General features: G+C 38.8%; 1 protein-coding gene across 6 annotated transcripts in view; it reads right to left on the reverse strand.

The window, feature by feature from the left end:
• Positions 1–12,942, reverse strand: part of HOOK1 (hook microtubule tethering protein 1) — a 31,534-nt gene that overhangs the window by 10,674 nt on the left and 7,918 nt on the right. For all 6 annotated transcript variants that reach the window (XR_014549798.1, XR_014549799.1, XR_014549800.1 and 3 more), the window contains exons 4-14: positions 12,505–12,555; positions 11,538–11,670; positions 10,555–10,622; positions 9,781–9,840; positions 9,195–9,278; positions 6,230–6,396; positions 5,172–5,312; positions 3,733–3,934; positions 2,741–2,851; positions 952–1,039; positions 812–872 (exon numbers count right to left, since the gene is read on the reverse strand). Coding sequence is in view for 2 of the 6 variants with exons in the window: in XM_083621260.1 (XP_083477386.1) it covers positions 812–872; positions 952–1,039; positions 2,741–2,851; positions 3,733–3,934; positions 5,172–5,312; positions 6,230–6,396; positions 9,195–9,278; positions 9,781–9,840; positions 10,555–10,622; positions 11,538–11,670; positions 12,505–12,555 (1,166 nt within the window). In the remaining 4 variants the exon portion in view is untranslated. The remainder of the gene's footprint in view (positions 1–811; positions 873–951; positions 1,040–2,740; positions 2,852–3,732; positions 3,935–5,171; positions 5,313–6,229; positions 6,397–9,194; positions 9,279–9,780; positions 9,841–10,554; positions 10,623–11,537; positions 11,671–12,504; positions 12,556–12,942) is intronic.

Below are 12,942 nucleotides of genomic sequence, written 5' to 3' on the forward strand. Positions count from 1 at the left end.
ATATTATTTCAATTTCACTCCAGTAAAGAAGCCTTGAATCAGAAATTTAAGGTTGTTAATACTATACAGTGGTACCTTGTGTTACAGATGGGATCCGCCCTGGAGGCCCGCCCATAACGTGAAATGCCCACAACTCAAAGTGCCGTGTCTGCGCAGGCATACAGCGCGATTTGGCACTTCTGCACATGCGCGAAGCACGATTTAGCACTTCTGTGCATGTGCAAGCGGCAAAACCCAGAAGTAACACCTTCTGGTACTTCCGGGTTGCCATGGGATGTAACACGAAAAGATGCAACATGAAGCGGACGCAGCACAAGGTATGACTGTACTTTTACCTAGGAATAAGGCTCACTGAATTCAATGGCCCTTACTTCTGAGTAAGCATGCACCAAATTGCACTAAGTGGTAGTGATAGAACTGTACAAGTACTGTAGAGCTTTTTAACACTCGCTTCCTGCTTTAAAGCAGCTCCTAATAATATTAGTGTTCAAACTTTTTTTTTTTTTTTAAGTTGGAAGGGGTGAAATCAAAGAAATGGGGCTGGATATCCAGGAAGGAAATTTAAAATGATATTGCCTTCTGGATTGGGGCCCTAGAAGTAAAGATTCACACTGCAAAAAAATGTCCATAAGAATCCAGTGGGACTTTCTATATTTCATTACAGGACAAGTTTATACAGCGAATGCATTATGAGATATGCAAGTTTAAAACATTCACTTTTTCCATTTATGGGAGTATGTCTTTTCAATTATTCAGTCACACAACTGCATTCAAGCTCTCATTCTGCAAACATTCTAGGCACTTTTCTCACCTATATTCCACAGGCAGAATTTCAGCAGCAAGATTTTCGTAACTTTTCACAGCAGATGCATCTGAAAAGATAAAGTAAAGTAATAAAGCTATCTATAGCTTAAAGAACAACATGATTCCACAGGAAGGAAACAAATATACCCGTTTGGTTCAGGTGATCCTGCTGCATTTGTGAACACCTGAGCTCTTCATTTGTCTCTTTCAGTGCATCACGCTGAACTATCAATCTCTGGAAATAAAACAAAGTTTAAGAGTGGTAAATGTGAAAGCTTTTTTTTTATTTGTCTATGTACTATCTGTTTTCCTCCCAGGGGTGTCAGGTGGGGCTCCTGCAAAATTCCGAAATGGCTGCGTTCCCCCCCCCCCCCAAGTTCCATGGTGGCCCCATGAGCATGCCGCAAGGTGTGCTGGCATCAGGCATGACATGTCTGCATGCCCCACAGCTTGCATGAATGAACTGCCACGGAAAAATTCCTGTAATGAGTCACTGCGAATTGGGCAGCTCCCAGTACTGGCACCACCACCAAGGTCTCACCTGGTGATTGTAGAGTACAAGATGGTTGACATTTTAAAGTACTTTGGGTCCCAAGTAATTTTGGACTTTATATGCTAGTATTGTCATGCTGGCCACATGTTGTACGCCGGCTCCCTCGGCCAATAAAGCGAGACGAGCGCCGCAACCCCAGAGTCAGCCATGACTGGACCTAATGGTCTGGGGTCCCTTTACCTATGCTAGCATTAGTACCTTGAATTAGACCTGGCAGCTCGCTGGGAGCCAGTGCAGTGTTTTCAGGACTGGTGATACATAGCTTCACTTAGCTCCTCCACTTATCAGCATGGCTGCAGCATTCTACACTAGCAGCAGCCTACTGTCTTCAAGGGCAGCACCATAGATAGTGCATTACAGTACTCCAGACAAGAAGTTGTAGAACATGGACAATGGAAGCCAGGTTAGTTTCTTTTTATTTTTTTGTTAGCTTCTTTCTGCTGAAGCTTCCCTGCACTATAATGAGTACAACTCTAGAGAAACTCACAACATTCAGATGTTTGAGGGACTGTAATGGATAAGGAGACCTGAAAACCTGAAATCTTACAGACATTTCGTTCCATTTTGTCTCACCTCAAATAGGTTGGGGCCTATAGCTGGTAGAAAGCTGGCAGAAACATTTACAAACACTTTAACTAAATTGACCTAAATATAAACCTTGGCTTTTTCTGGTTAAACCACTGTTTAAACAACTATTCAATGTTTAAGAGCTCATAAACCAACATACAATCTGCTTCAACTAGGAATGGGAACGAAATTAAGTTTAGTTCACACTTAAAGGCAAATCTATCAAATTTGCAAATTCAGAAGCAATATGAAAACCGAAGCACAGCCACCCTTTAAAAACTTTGCACTGTAGTTCTCCAGCCAAAATGTTTTTGACAGCACATGTATTGGGGAAAGTGTACATAAAAATGAATATGCTAGTGAAAATAACATTAGGATAAATTGCTTGCAAAAAAAAAGTTTTGACACTAGTCAAAAATGCATACACAAATGTGTTAGGAGAAATGCACACTATAACGCTAATGAAATTTCATGAGCTTTTTTTAATAAGAAATATGGAGAACTGAAGACTGGAAAAATGAGAAACTGAGCGAATTGAAACTTTCAGAGCCTGTCAGCCTTGGCTTCAAGCAGTATATGTGCTGTGTTTAGCAAATCTCATTTTTATACTATTTAATAACTATTTTAATTACAGCATTGCTACCTTCTGCCTCTCAATCTCTGCAGTTAAATCCCTTGAGATTCAGAGGGTTACATTACTTGGCAAGAAGAGAAAATGGTCCCCATCAATATGACATCCGCCTACCTATCTTGCATCCCAGGTATTTGGAGAAAAAACATAAGAATACATTTCTATTACACTTTTAGAAGCTGTACCTCTTTCTCTTTAATTAACGCTTCATGCTTCTCTTCCAGTCGCTTCTGTTCAAATGCTAGTGTATCAGCTCTTTTGGATTCTTCAGAAAGTTTGTTATGAAGTTCTTGGACCTTGTTTGAAAAGGCAAACACATGTTGTCTTAAAGGGCTTCTAAACTGGTTTATTTAAAAATTGTTCTAAGGGTGGGAGTGGGGAAGAAAGAATACCACCATCAGAATTTAAGTGTCATTTAACACGAATGCCTTCATGAGTTCTAATAACCAGGTTTGCACTCCCTTTCAGCAACATTACAAACACCCTGTTTTAATCTAATATGGACTTTGTGTCCAACATTTAGCTGTTCATTTAAAACATTTCAGATGTACCCCTGACCACTGTCTCTTTAGCAAACAGACAAATACCAAACTGTATCTTCAACTCCCAAGTCACCAGATTCAGCCGGTATCATTTGAATTCTTTAGTGGAATATTCTACAAAGAAATATCCTTTTAATTTCTTTGGAGCTAAGTACCCTGATCCAGCTGCTGGCTGTAGGCATGCAAACTTTAGTGGGCATACTCAGCACACTTATAGGGGTTGCATCATTCATTTTCGTGACGGGGCAGCTCTCTCTGTGTTCTTCCATAAACACAGAGTCCACCTCTGCAGTGGAGTATACTTCTAGGATGCAAAAGGAAATCAGAAAAAGGCCTCACAACAATATATTTGGATTTAATACATGCAAACTGCTTCCCCTGTGCTGCCTCTTTAAAGATACAAGGGTAAATATTGGAGCCACTGTGCACTGGCAAGTGCTCCATTGGGGGAAATAACATACCATATAAATATGTGGCAGGAATGGAAGCTGCTGCAAATTTGGGTTTGGCATGGTGGCGAGGCTTAAATTTACATTTGAATCAATTCTGATCCAAACACCACAACTTTTTAAGAGCTGAAATAATAAGGAAAAACAGAAGTACAAAGAGGATGTGAAGCAAAGCTTATCTCTTACCTGCCTTTTGTAAGTTTCTAGCTGTGCACGGGCTGCGTTGGCTTTCTTCAGTTCTTCCTCTAGGCTAACGGTATTGTGCATATACATCATATTTGTTTCCTGAAGCGATTTCACCTGTCTGCGAAAGTCATTCAGGTCCTCCAGTTTTTTGCGGTAAACCTCAACAGTTGACTCCAGCTTGTTTGTCTTGTCAGCAAGCGTCCTATAGGAGCAAAGTGTCTTGTGTGTGTCTTTCTCAGAAATACGGGCACTACAAAAGTTGAGTTCTTTAAAAAACCATGTCTCTAACTGCTTCTAGTGCCAGCAGATACCCAAGAGTAGAATGTGAACTAATGTGGCAAACATTCATTCTTTAGAATTTTGGTTTTCATAGAATGATACAAGCCATGGGGCTCAGGCAGAGAAAGCTCCCAGTTGAGATATTAGGACTTTTCAATTACATAACACTATTTGATGGCGATGAATCCTCAAGCAGAATTCATGATGGATCACCAATGTAAATGAAATATGCATATGGGCCTCAAGAGAAAGGTTAGGCCTCATTCTCAAAACAGGTTATTACACAAAACAGCTGTTGTACAACAACAAGTACAAGGGCAGGCAAAAAAAAATTTCTACATCCTCTCAGGCGTATGCTAGAGCTGATGATGGGTGGAGCTGGAGACAAAAGAGTTCTGGATTAACAGATCTAGAATAAAGACGGCCCTGCTTCAATTGTCACTATGGACCCTCAGATTAGCATTCTCAATCCTATACAGCTAGACGCTGAAGCAAGTCCCCACTGGGTTGGATAGGGTTACCTTCAACAAAGTATACAGAAGGTTTTTTTAGTACAACATGCCAATAGAGCTCGCTCCGTCTCCCTCTCCCTCATACACACTTCATGGGGTCTCCACTTACTGTTACTGAATCAGGATATAAGAAACCCAGGTAGCCAATATTTTGGTGCAAGATGGAAATGGAATCAGTAAATCTATTTATCCTAATAAAGTCTAATCTATGGTATAACACTAAACAATTTACCTTTGCTTTGACTCCCACACGGTTGTGGGAAATAGGATATGGTGGTTATGGGATATTACTTTTCATGGCATATAAGGTATCCTTTTTTTTTTTAAGTTATCAGTTACATGCATGAAGACATATAAATAAAAAAATCCATGATAACATCTCTTAGTTCTTGGGATATTTTTCATTTTCAGGACTAGGACATTAAATATCACTTAGAATAGTTTTGGCAGCTTCAGTGATACAAACCCTTAATTAACATGTACTATATTACAATGTAATGTTCTCTATTGATCTCTTTAAATTTGCTCATTTATGCAGGGTTGATTATTGCAAAATAGAGTACTGCAGTTTATAAGAAATTCCAAGCTTTTTCAAACTGTAGAACTGACACAGCCTTCAGCAGGAGTGAAATATGATTTTTAGCATACCTAAGAACATCAATCTCATCTTTTAGAGCCCTTGATTCTTCTGCCAGAGAGGTCAGTTCATCATTCCGATGCTGAAGCTCAACCAGTTGTTTCTCCAGTTCTTCACAATGAACACGATAATCATCTTTTGCAGTTTCAAGCCTTTACATAAACAAAATAGGATTACTGAAAAGATTTCCCATTAGTCCCTTCTTTAAACACAAGTCATGTGTATTCTTTTACCTTACTACACATTTATTGCAGTGGTGGAACAATAATATTTAACAGTGTTTTATCATGCAAAGGGCATTTACAAAATTCCTTATGCGCATGAATACAAAGGGCAAGTTTATATAGATCGGCTGTCCTGTCTAAATAATAACATTTTTTAAATGTAGGTTTTGCATCTCGTCTGTTTCTAGTCTACTCATACATTAGATTAAGATGATGGATAAACTAAAGCTATTAAGACATAAAATAAAAACAAATAAGATAAAACAACAGATTACAATAATTAAAAGCAGCATAATTATGGTAGATAGGGCCACAATAGGAGGGGAAAGGATATTTCCTTTGCCAACAGCCTGGTGGAAAATGTATATATATTTTTACACAAGGCAAAAGAAGAAGAAGAAGAAGAAGAAGAAGAAGAAGAAGAAGAAGACCACCAAGTAGTCTCTCTAGCTTTTCTACAGATTGCATTCCACAGCTTAGGTGGAACCACTGAACAGGTGGTATCATTGATTCCTAAACTATGAACTGCCCTTAGCGGCAGAACCCTAAACAAGGCCTCTTCAAGAGATATTCACGAATGAGCAGGTAAATATGAGAGCAGGTATTCCACGAGCACACTTGGCCCAGGCTGTTCTGACTTTATAAGCAATGCCACTGCAGCTACACAAAAATTAGAGTAACATGATATGACTGGTTTACTTCTACTAAGAACAATCAGGCTGCAGTTTCTGTATGAGTTGTAGTTTCTGAACTGTTTTCAATGACAACACCACGGAGTGCATTAAAGGAGTCCATTTAAGAGTTTACTGGAAGTGATAGGGCTATCAAATGACAACAATCCATACCTGAAATTTTCTTCCTGTAGTTGCTCTAGTTGCATTTGTGCATTGAAATACTTCTTTGCAACTGCAGTATTTGTATCATCAAGAGAACCATCCAGCTGGTCCAATCTGTCATTCATAATCTCATTTTCAGACATCAAACTGCTCTTTTCTTCTTGAAGGGCAGCCACCTAAAGAGGTAAAATCCACTTCAGGATTATGGTTCATCCATCAAAACAGCTGATGAAAATGTACAGGTAACTGACCCCAGTGAAATAATGTGTTTCACAGACAAAGTGCAGCTTAGCAGCAGAAAAGATTTTTAAGTGGTTGCCTTTGCTAAAGTTTTGTTATCTTGTATTAAATTATAGCATGCTTGTTTTATGTACATAATCAAATTTTGTAGAAGCAAGTCCCATTGATTTTATTTCAGTGGATTTGTGTCTTTAGGGCTTAGGGCTTAGGCTAAGTTCCAAAGTAGATCTTCAGTTCATAAGGCAGCTACTGCCACTGCGCTTACCCCAGACAGTTGTAGTAAAACCTTTCATGAGACAAAAAGCCTAATCACTCAGGCTTCCATGTGCTTATGAGCGGCAGTTGTACTGCCTTGTGTGGCTCAAATTCTTGCATTGCTCTTTGCAAATCTACACACGGAACTGTGTAGATTATTACTATTTTTCTCCACTTGCAGCAATTCATATCTTGGCTGGAGATACTTTAACTTTGATTACACTGCAAGTCCTATCAGCCACAATAGCAAAACATTAGGTAAAGGTAAAGGTACCCCTGCCCGTACGGGCCAGTCATGTCCGACTCTAGGGTTGCGTGCTCATCTCGCTCTAAAGGCCGTGAGCCGTCCGAAGACACTTCCGGGTCACGTGGCCAGCATGATGAAGCTGCAGCTGGCGAGCCAGCACCAGCACAGCACACGGAAATGCCATTTACCTTCCCACTAGAAAGCGGTACCTATTTATCTACTTGCACTTAAGAGTGCTTTCGAACTGCTAGGTGGGCAGGAGCTGGGACCGAACGACGGGAGCTCACCCCACCGCGGGGATTCGAACCGCCGACCATACGATCAGCAAGTCCTAGGCACTGAGGTTTTACCCACAGCAAAACATTACCGACATGGAAAGAGACATTGCACTTCTGCATATTAGATGCTGGGATAATCAACTAGGGGAAGACTTCACCGCCATGCTTTGCTTTTGAATGAAAAACCAGAAGGACTCTAGTCTGATCCAGTTTCCAGGCAATTTCCATTCGCTCTGCATAAGGATGCAAGAACTGCCATGCTAGATCAGGCTAGAGTCCATTTACATAAGGTTTCCAGGGTACAGCATAAGTAGAAATTAAATGGCATGAAGAAGTCTTAGGGAGAAAAATATTCCCAGGCTGGTAAACTGAAGCTATAAAAGCTACATGGTACTAATACTCAGCAGTGAATGGCTATGGCAAAAAATGAACTCCTGGAGCCATAAGACAGCATCATATACAAGAACATGCATTTTGCAATTATTTCTGAAAACGCTGCTAGCTAAGAAATGGGAACACAACAGTAAGTATATTAACAGTCATAAAGGAGCCGCAGATTAAAAGAACAGAGCTCTTAAGCCTTTTCTAGTAAAAGCCATTGTGTTAATTTTAAAATATCAAACGTCAGAGCAAGTCACATGTTAGTTAATTGGTACTTAGAATGCATTGTGCTCTTTGGGTTACTTTTCCCTGAAACAAAAAGAAACCTACCTTTCATAAATTCTTGTAAAGTATCATGGGAGACTGAGACCTTATAAGTGAATTTATTAACAATTAGTTTAAGCAAGAAGCAATTTTTTTCTTGATTTTCAAATAAACATATATTCAGTATATCACAGAGGCATTCATTAATTGTGCCAGGCTAGCCAAAATATATTTTACATTTTTTAGACTAGAGACAAGCAAGGTCAGGGTCAGGATAGACATTCAGCACTATTATTACTATTATTATTATTATTATTATTATTATTATTTTTTTTTTTTAAAAAAAATCTACATTTCCCAAAAAACTTAAGGTGGATTACACAAACATACTGCGCCTCCCTTTAAATACTCAGCCTATTCCTTTACTTCTCCTATATAAGAAAGGAAGAAACTTACAGTCCAATCCTATGCATGTTTGCACAAAAAAAGTTTTACTAGATTCAACAGTGCCAGTTCCCAATTAAGTGTGCGCAGAATTGCAATCACTGTCATTTCTTCCTTCTGCCAGTTTAAATAACAGGAAATGTGTCCCTTTTGCGATGTTGGGTCAACTAGCTTTGCTAGTCAGAATTCAGGCAGAAAAGGTATTTAGTGCATTTGATCTATAAATTCCTAATTAAAAACTCAATTGCACAAACTACTAACCGTAATGCAAGACAGAATCAAATGGCTGCCACAAAGGACAATATTACACAGTAAATAAGGTACATCCAACAATGGCAGTGAGGGGCACAGATGGACATGTCTGGTTAGCAGATGCTATTAGAAAACTAATGGCTCTTCCCGTTCCCTGAAAACAATGGATCTCTGAACAGAGCATTACAGAGCACTACTGAAACTGCTATAGCCTTTTGAACCATTGCACAAGCACTTTAAAGCATCAGTGAATAATTCTTCTGCTGGCATAAAGTCACAGATGGTGGCCTTATGCTGCTGCTCAAACCCCAGCCAGAAAACAGCACTGCAGCTACATGGAATAAAGTGATAGTACATATTATCCAAGTTTCCAAAATGAAACTCTGGCCTCAGGAATGCAAGAAGAACCCGATATACAACCTTCTTCGCTATAAGCAGAGATGAGGCATTGCACGATGAACAGTACAACTTCACAAAAAACTGTAGAACAGAAGAATCAACTATGTGAATGCTATAAAGAGGAAACTGGCAGAAATGTGATTTTGAAAAACTATCAAATTTACAAAATTAATCTGCTTATAGAAAAGCACTTAGGAACAAATTATGAGCTTACCTGCAGGTCTAGTTCTTGGCATCTTTGTTTCAGCTCTTCTTTTTCTGCTAGTACTTCATTGAGTTCTTCCAATGTTCTTTTCAGCTTCAAAATGTTGGAGAGGTTTTGTTTTCAGTGATTTAGCAACATATATTTAATGACCATACATACCCAGCATCCCCCCTACTGTGAAGATGATAGACAGGCAAAATAACTAACACAGAACGCTGGGTAAATAGAAACTAAGTCTTAGGAAGTGCGACCCCTCCCCTCCCCTTCGATATTTGGTTCAAATCTGCTTCCTTTGAAGGCATTAGCCTGAATTTCACCTATCCTCAGATTATGGTGCTTTTAGTTATTCTAGACCCGAGACATCCAGGCCTTCAGGCTGTGAGAAATCTGAAAACCAGCCACACCTTGTGGTCATGGTCCTGGGCAATTCCCACTGCAGAACTCAAAGATCATTTCATTCAGTGACCACTGTGTGGCTCTCAGGACAGAGAGAAATGACTGGGTGAACACAATGATAAATCCACTAGGTGGAAACTTATGGTAAAAATAAAATAAGGGCTTAAACACTGCTGGAAACATTGCATATAAAAATTACCTGTTGCTCCAGATCGCCAGGCAACTCACTTACAAAGCCCACTATTTCTTTGCTCATCAACTGCAATGTTTAAAAAAGAAGTGATGTACAACATATTTCTCTAAGTTTTAAACTAATTGTCTAAAACCTTGAGCCCAACTAACAGTGCCCATCAAAAACACACACAACCTCTTTATGGGTTTCTAGGTTAGAGGCAGTTCCAGTTGTGTTCTTAAATCTTCTCAAATAAAAATAGCCTTTTTGCTATTGATTATATGAGGTATACTTTATGCTGACCCACAAGACATGTGTTAGCTAAAAGCCATCAAAAATTTCCGTTTGTCTTGTCATGTTCTTTGTCTTTGAGATGCCAAACTGGCACAAGCAATCTGAATCAGTCTAGTTCATAGATCGAATTGCATTTCCCCCTTTAATAACACTTCATTGGAGATTTTCTAAAAATATCAAAACATAAGACACACACATCCAAATTTAGATAAATATAACATGGCACTTCCTATGTGAAGTTTAAAAAGTGCAATGCTCACTAAAGCTAGATACATTTATGCATATGTGTGCCCTCTTTACACCAAATCCCTCAAAATAGTGCCTGCAAAGAAACCACAAACAACTTATTTTAAACTATGTAGAAGATAGTAGGGTAACGAGAGATTCTGAGATAACCAGGATCAATTGTTTTGTTACTATTGCAGTCCTGGAGATCTCCTACCCTTTGATTTTTTTCAAGAAAATAAAATGATTGCATTTTTGGTGTGTATTATAACTATTACTTACCTCTTGAATAGCAGCCATAACGACGTGTTGGACAGACTCCTCTAGTGTCATTATAACTTGTATATGCTCTACAAGATAAAATTAGCAAAAGTTTGTTTTCTGTAAGAAGAAATATCCTAAAAAACCTGGAGACAGAAATTACCACTTTCGCATGAAATGAGATATTTGCTCTAACCCCCACTCCCGCCCCGAAACCTTACTTCTAACCAAGTATTAACATTTCTGTAGTACTCATTATGGAAAATACTGTAGCAGGTTAAAGTATCATTATTAACATTTTAGCCAGACCGCAGTTCTTTAACTATAGTTGTAGTTAATTTCCTCTAAAATGCAGAAATACTCATCACCAAACATGTGGCTGTGGGATGGGTTCAGTTATATGACATTCAGAGTTACTCCATCATCAGAATTCTCTGTCATTCTATTTGAGGGTACAGATTAACAAGCTGTCAAGGTAATTTACACCCTTGGTTCTAAACACATTTTCTTAGATGTTCGTCAAGAATTTAACTCCAAGAAAAAGCATTTTGGATTGCAGTTTTGGGTTGGTCAGAAGACTGAAAACAAAAGTTAGAGCACACTGGAATTCTGAGTCTCACATCTGATTTTATTTTTAAGATTATTATTTATTAAAATAGCATCCATTCTGTTAACCAAAAGTTTTAATACACGTTGAGAACTCACATGCAAAGTTTAAGGTTAAAAAATAATTTTTTAACTATGGGAGGGTGTGGGGCATGCATTGCAGGGAAGAGGGGGGAAAGTTCCACAGCCTAAGCATAAATCCTTGAACTGATGAGATGGTTTAAAAGGGTGGTATCCCAACTAACCTAAGTTTCATTTCACTTCACAAATCATATAAAATAGAGGTTGTATGCCCTTTCAGTTTCATCTCTGCAAGCTATTTCACAACTTCTCCATGCAAGCTAGTATGATCTGTAAAACTCAGAAGAAGGTGGCTGATTCACAGGGAAAGTATTTACCTTGTTTCTTTTCGCAGTTGACTGCACAGCCTAAAATAAGCTGCAGTAACCTGCCCAGCTCTACTGGATCAGAATGTTCAGATATCTGGCTTAAATCAGGAAGGAGATCTTCTGAAATCTGCTGACCTAAAAACTGCAGAGGAAATCTGTCATTATAATTTCATAATGACACGAGGAGGAAATTAGTCCATGAAGGCAGAATTTGTCAGATTATTTGGAAGGCAGGCATAAGTTAAAACCCTCTAGCTTTTTTGTGGTAAAGGACACTTTCTTTTTGATCATGCATGCACCAAGTACATTTTACAGGGTCTGCTGGAATTTATTAAAGTATACAGGTATATTAGAACAAGTCCAGTCAGGAAAAAACTAGAGGGAAAATCCACACACAACACTTGAAAAAAAATCTGGCTGATGATCCATGTCTGTCATTACTTGATGATTAAGGGTGAGTAGGAAGTGAGAAAACAATTGTGCGGCCTGCCCTCAAGAGTTTTCAGCAACTAGCATGTCCCTGAACCAGTACCACCAAGTCAGGCTTGATGCTGCAAACTCTGCAGTGAGTGTAGGAAGAGGAGTGGTGGTAGCAGAGATTTGGAACAAGGGGCTGCTAAAGAAGGGAGGCAAAGCAGCATTGACTTAGCCTGTAAATCTTGGCTTAGGATCTTGCTCATTTCACTAAATATTTTTATATATCTGTACTAGCTTCTAAATGTTGCAACATCCTGCAAAATAATGCATGAATAAGCACTTTTAGAAAGTGATTCCATTTTCAGGTGACAGAGTGCAGGGTGTGTTCAAGTTAGAAAAATGCAGAAAACCCCACCCAGATCAATTTTGCATGTACTGTATCTATTTTACTTATGAAGCAATGCCCGTGATAAGATTTAACAAAAACACTACCAAACAAATTGAGATTTAGACTATAGTGAACCAAGTATTACTTTAACAGCTGCTGTTTTTTCTATACCTCATGATAATAATCTGTAATTCCTTGAAGAACCTTCTTCAAATTGCTGGCCTAAGAAGGTTTAAAAGAAAACATTGGTTATGACTGTGAATTCACTTTCCAAAGATTTTCCTGTATTTCACATTTGGCATTAAATGTCTCAATGACAGCCTTTACTGAACAAACGTGACATATATGAAGATGATTGGCTCAGGTTGACACTGCAGTGTATTACTTAATATTACTATTATTACCATAAAACCAGAACAGCCTCAGGTGAAAGCAAAAAAACAATTACAAGTCCTTCGAAGAACATTTGGGTTCCTGTAAGAGATCAGTGTAAGCTGTGGGTATCTGAGAGATGGGGACAACAATGCCATGCAACTTTTCCAATGCAGAAGTCTAAAGTGGGATTTCCATGCTCTCTGTTTTCAATGAGTTTCCTGGTCACCAACATGC

Source organism: Podarcis filfolensis (genome assembly GCF_964270895.1).
Source record: "Podarcis filfolensis genome assembly, chromosome: 6".
Lineage (NCBI taxonomy): Eukaryota > Metazoa > Chordata > Lepidosauria > Squamata > Lacertidae > Podarcis > Podarcis filfolensis.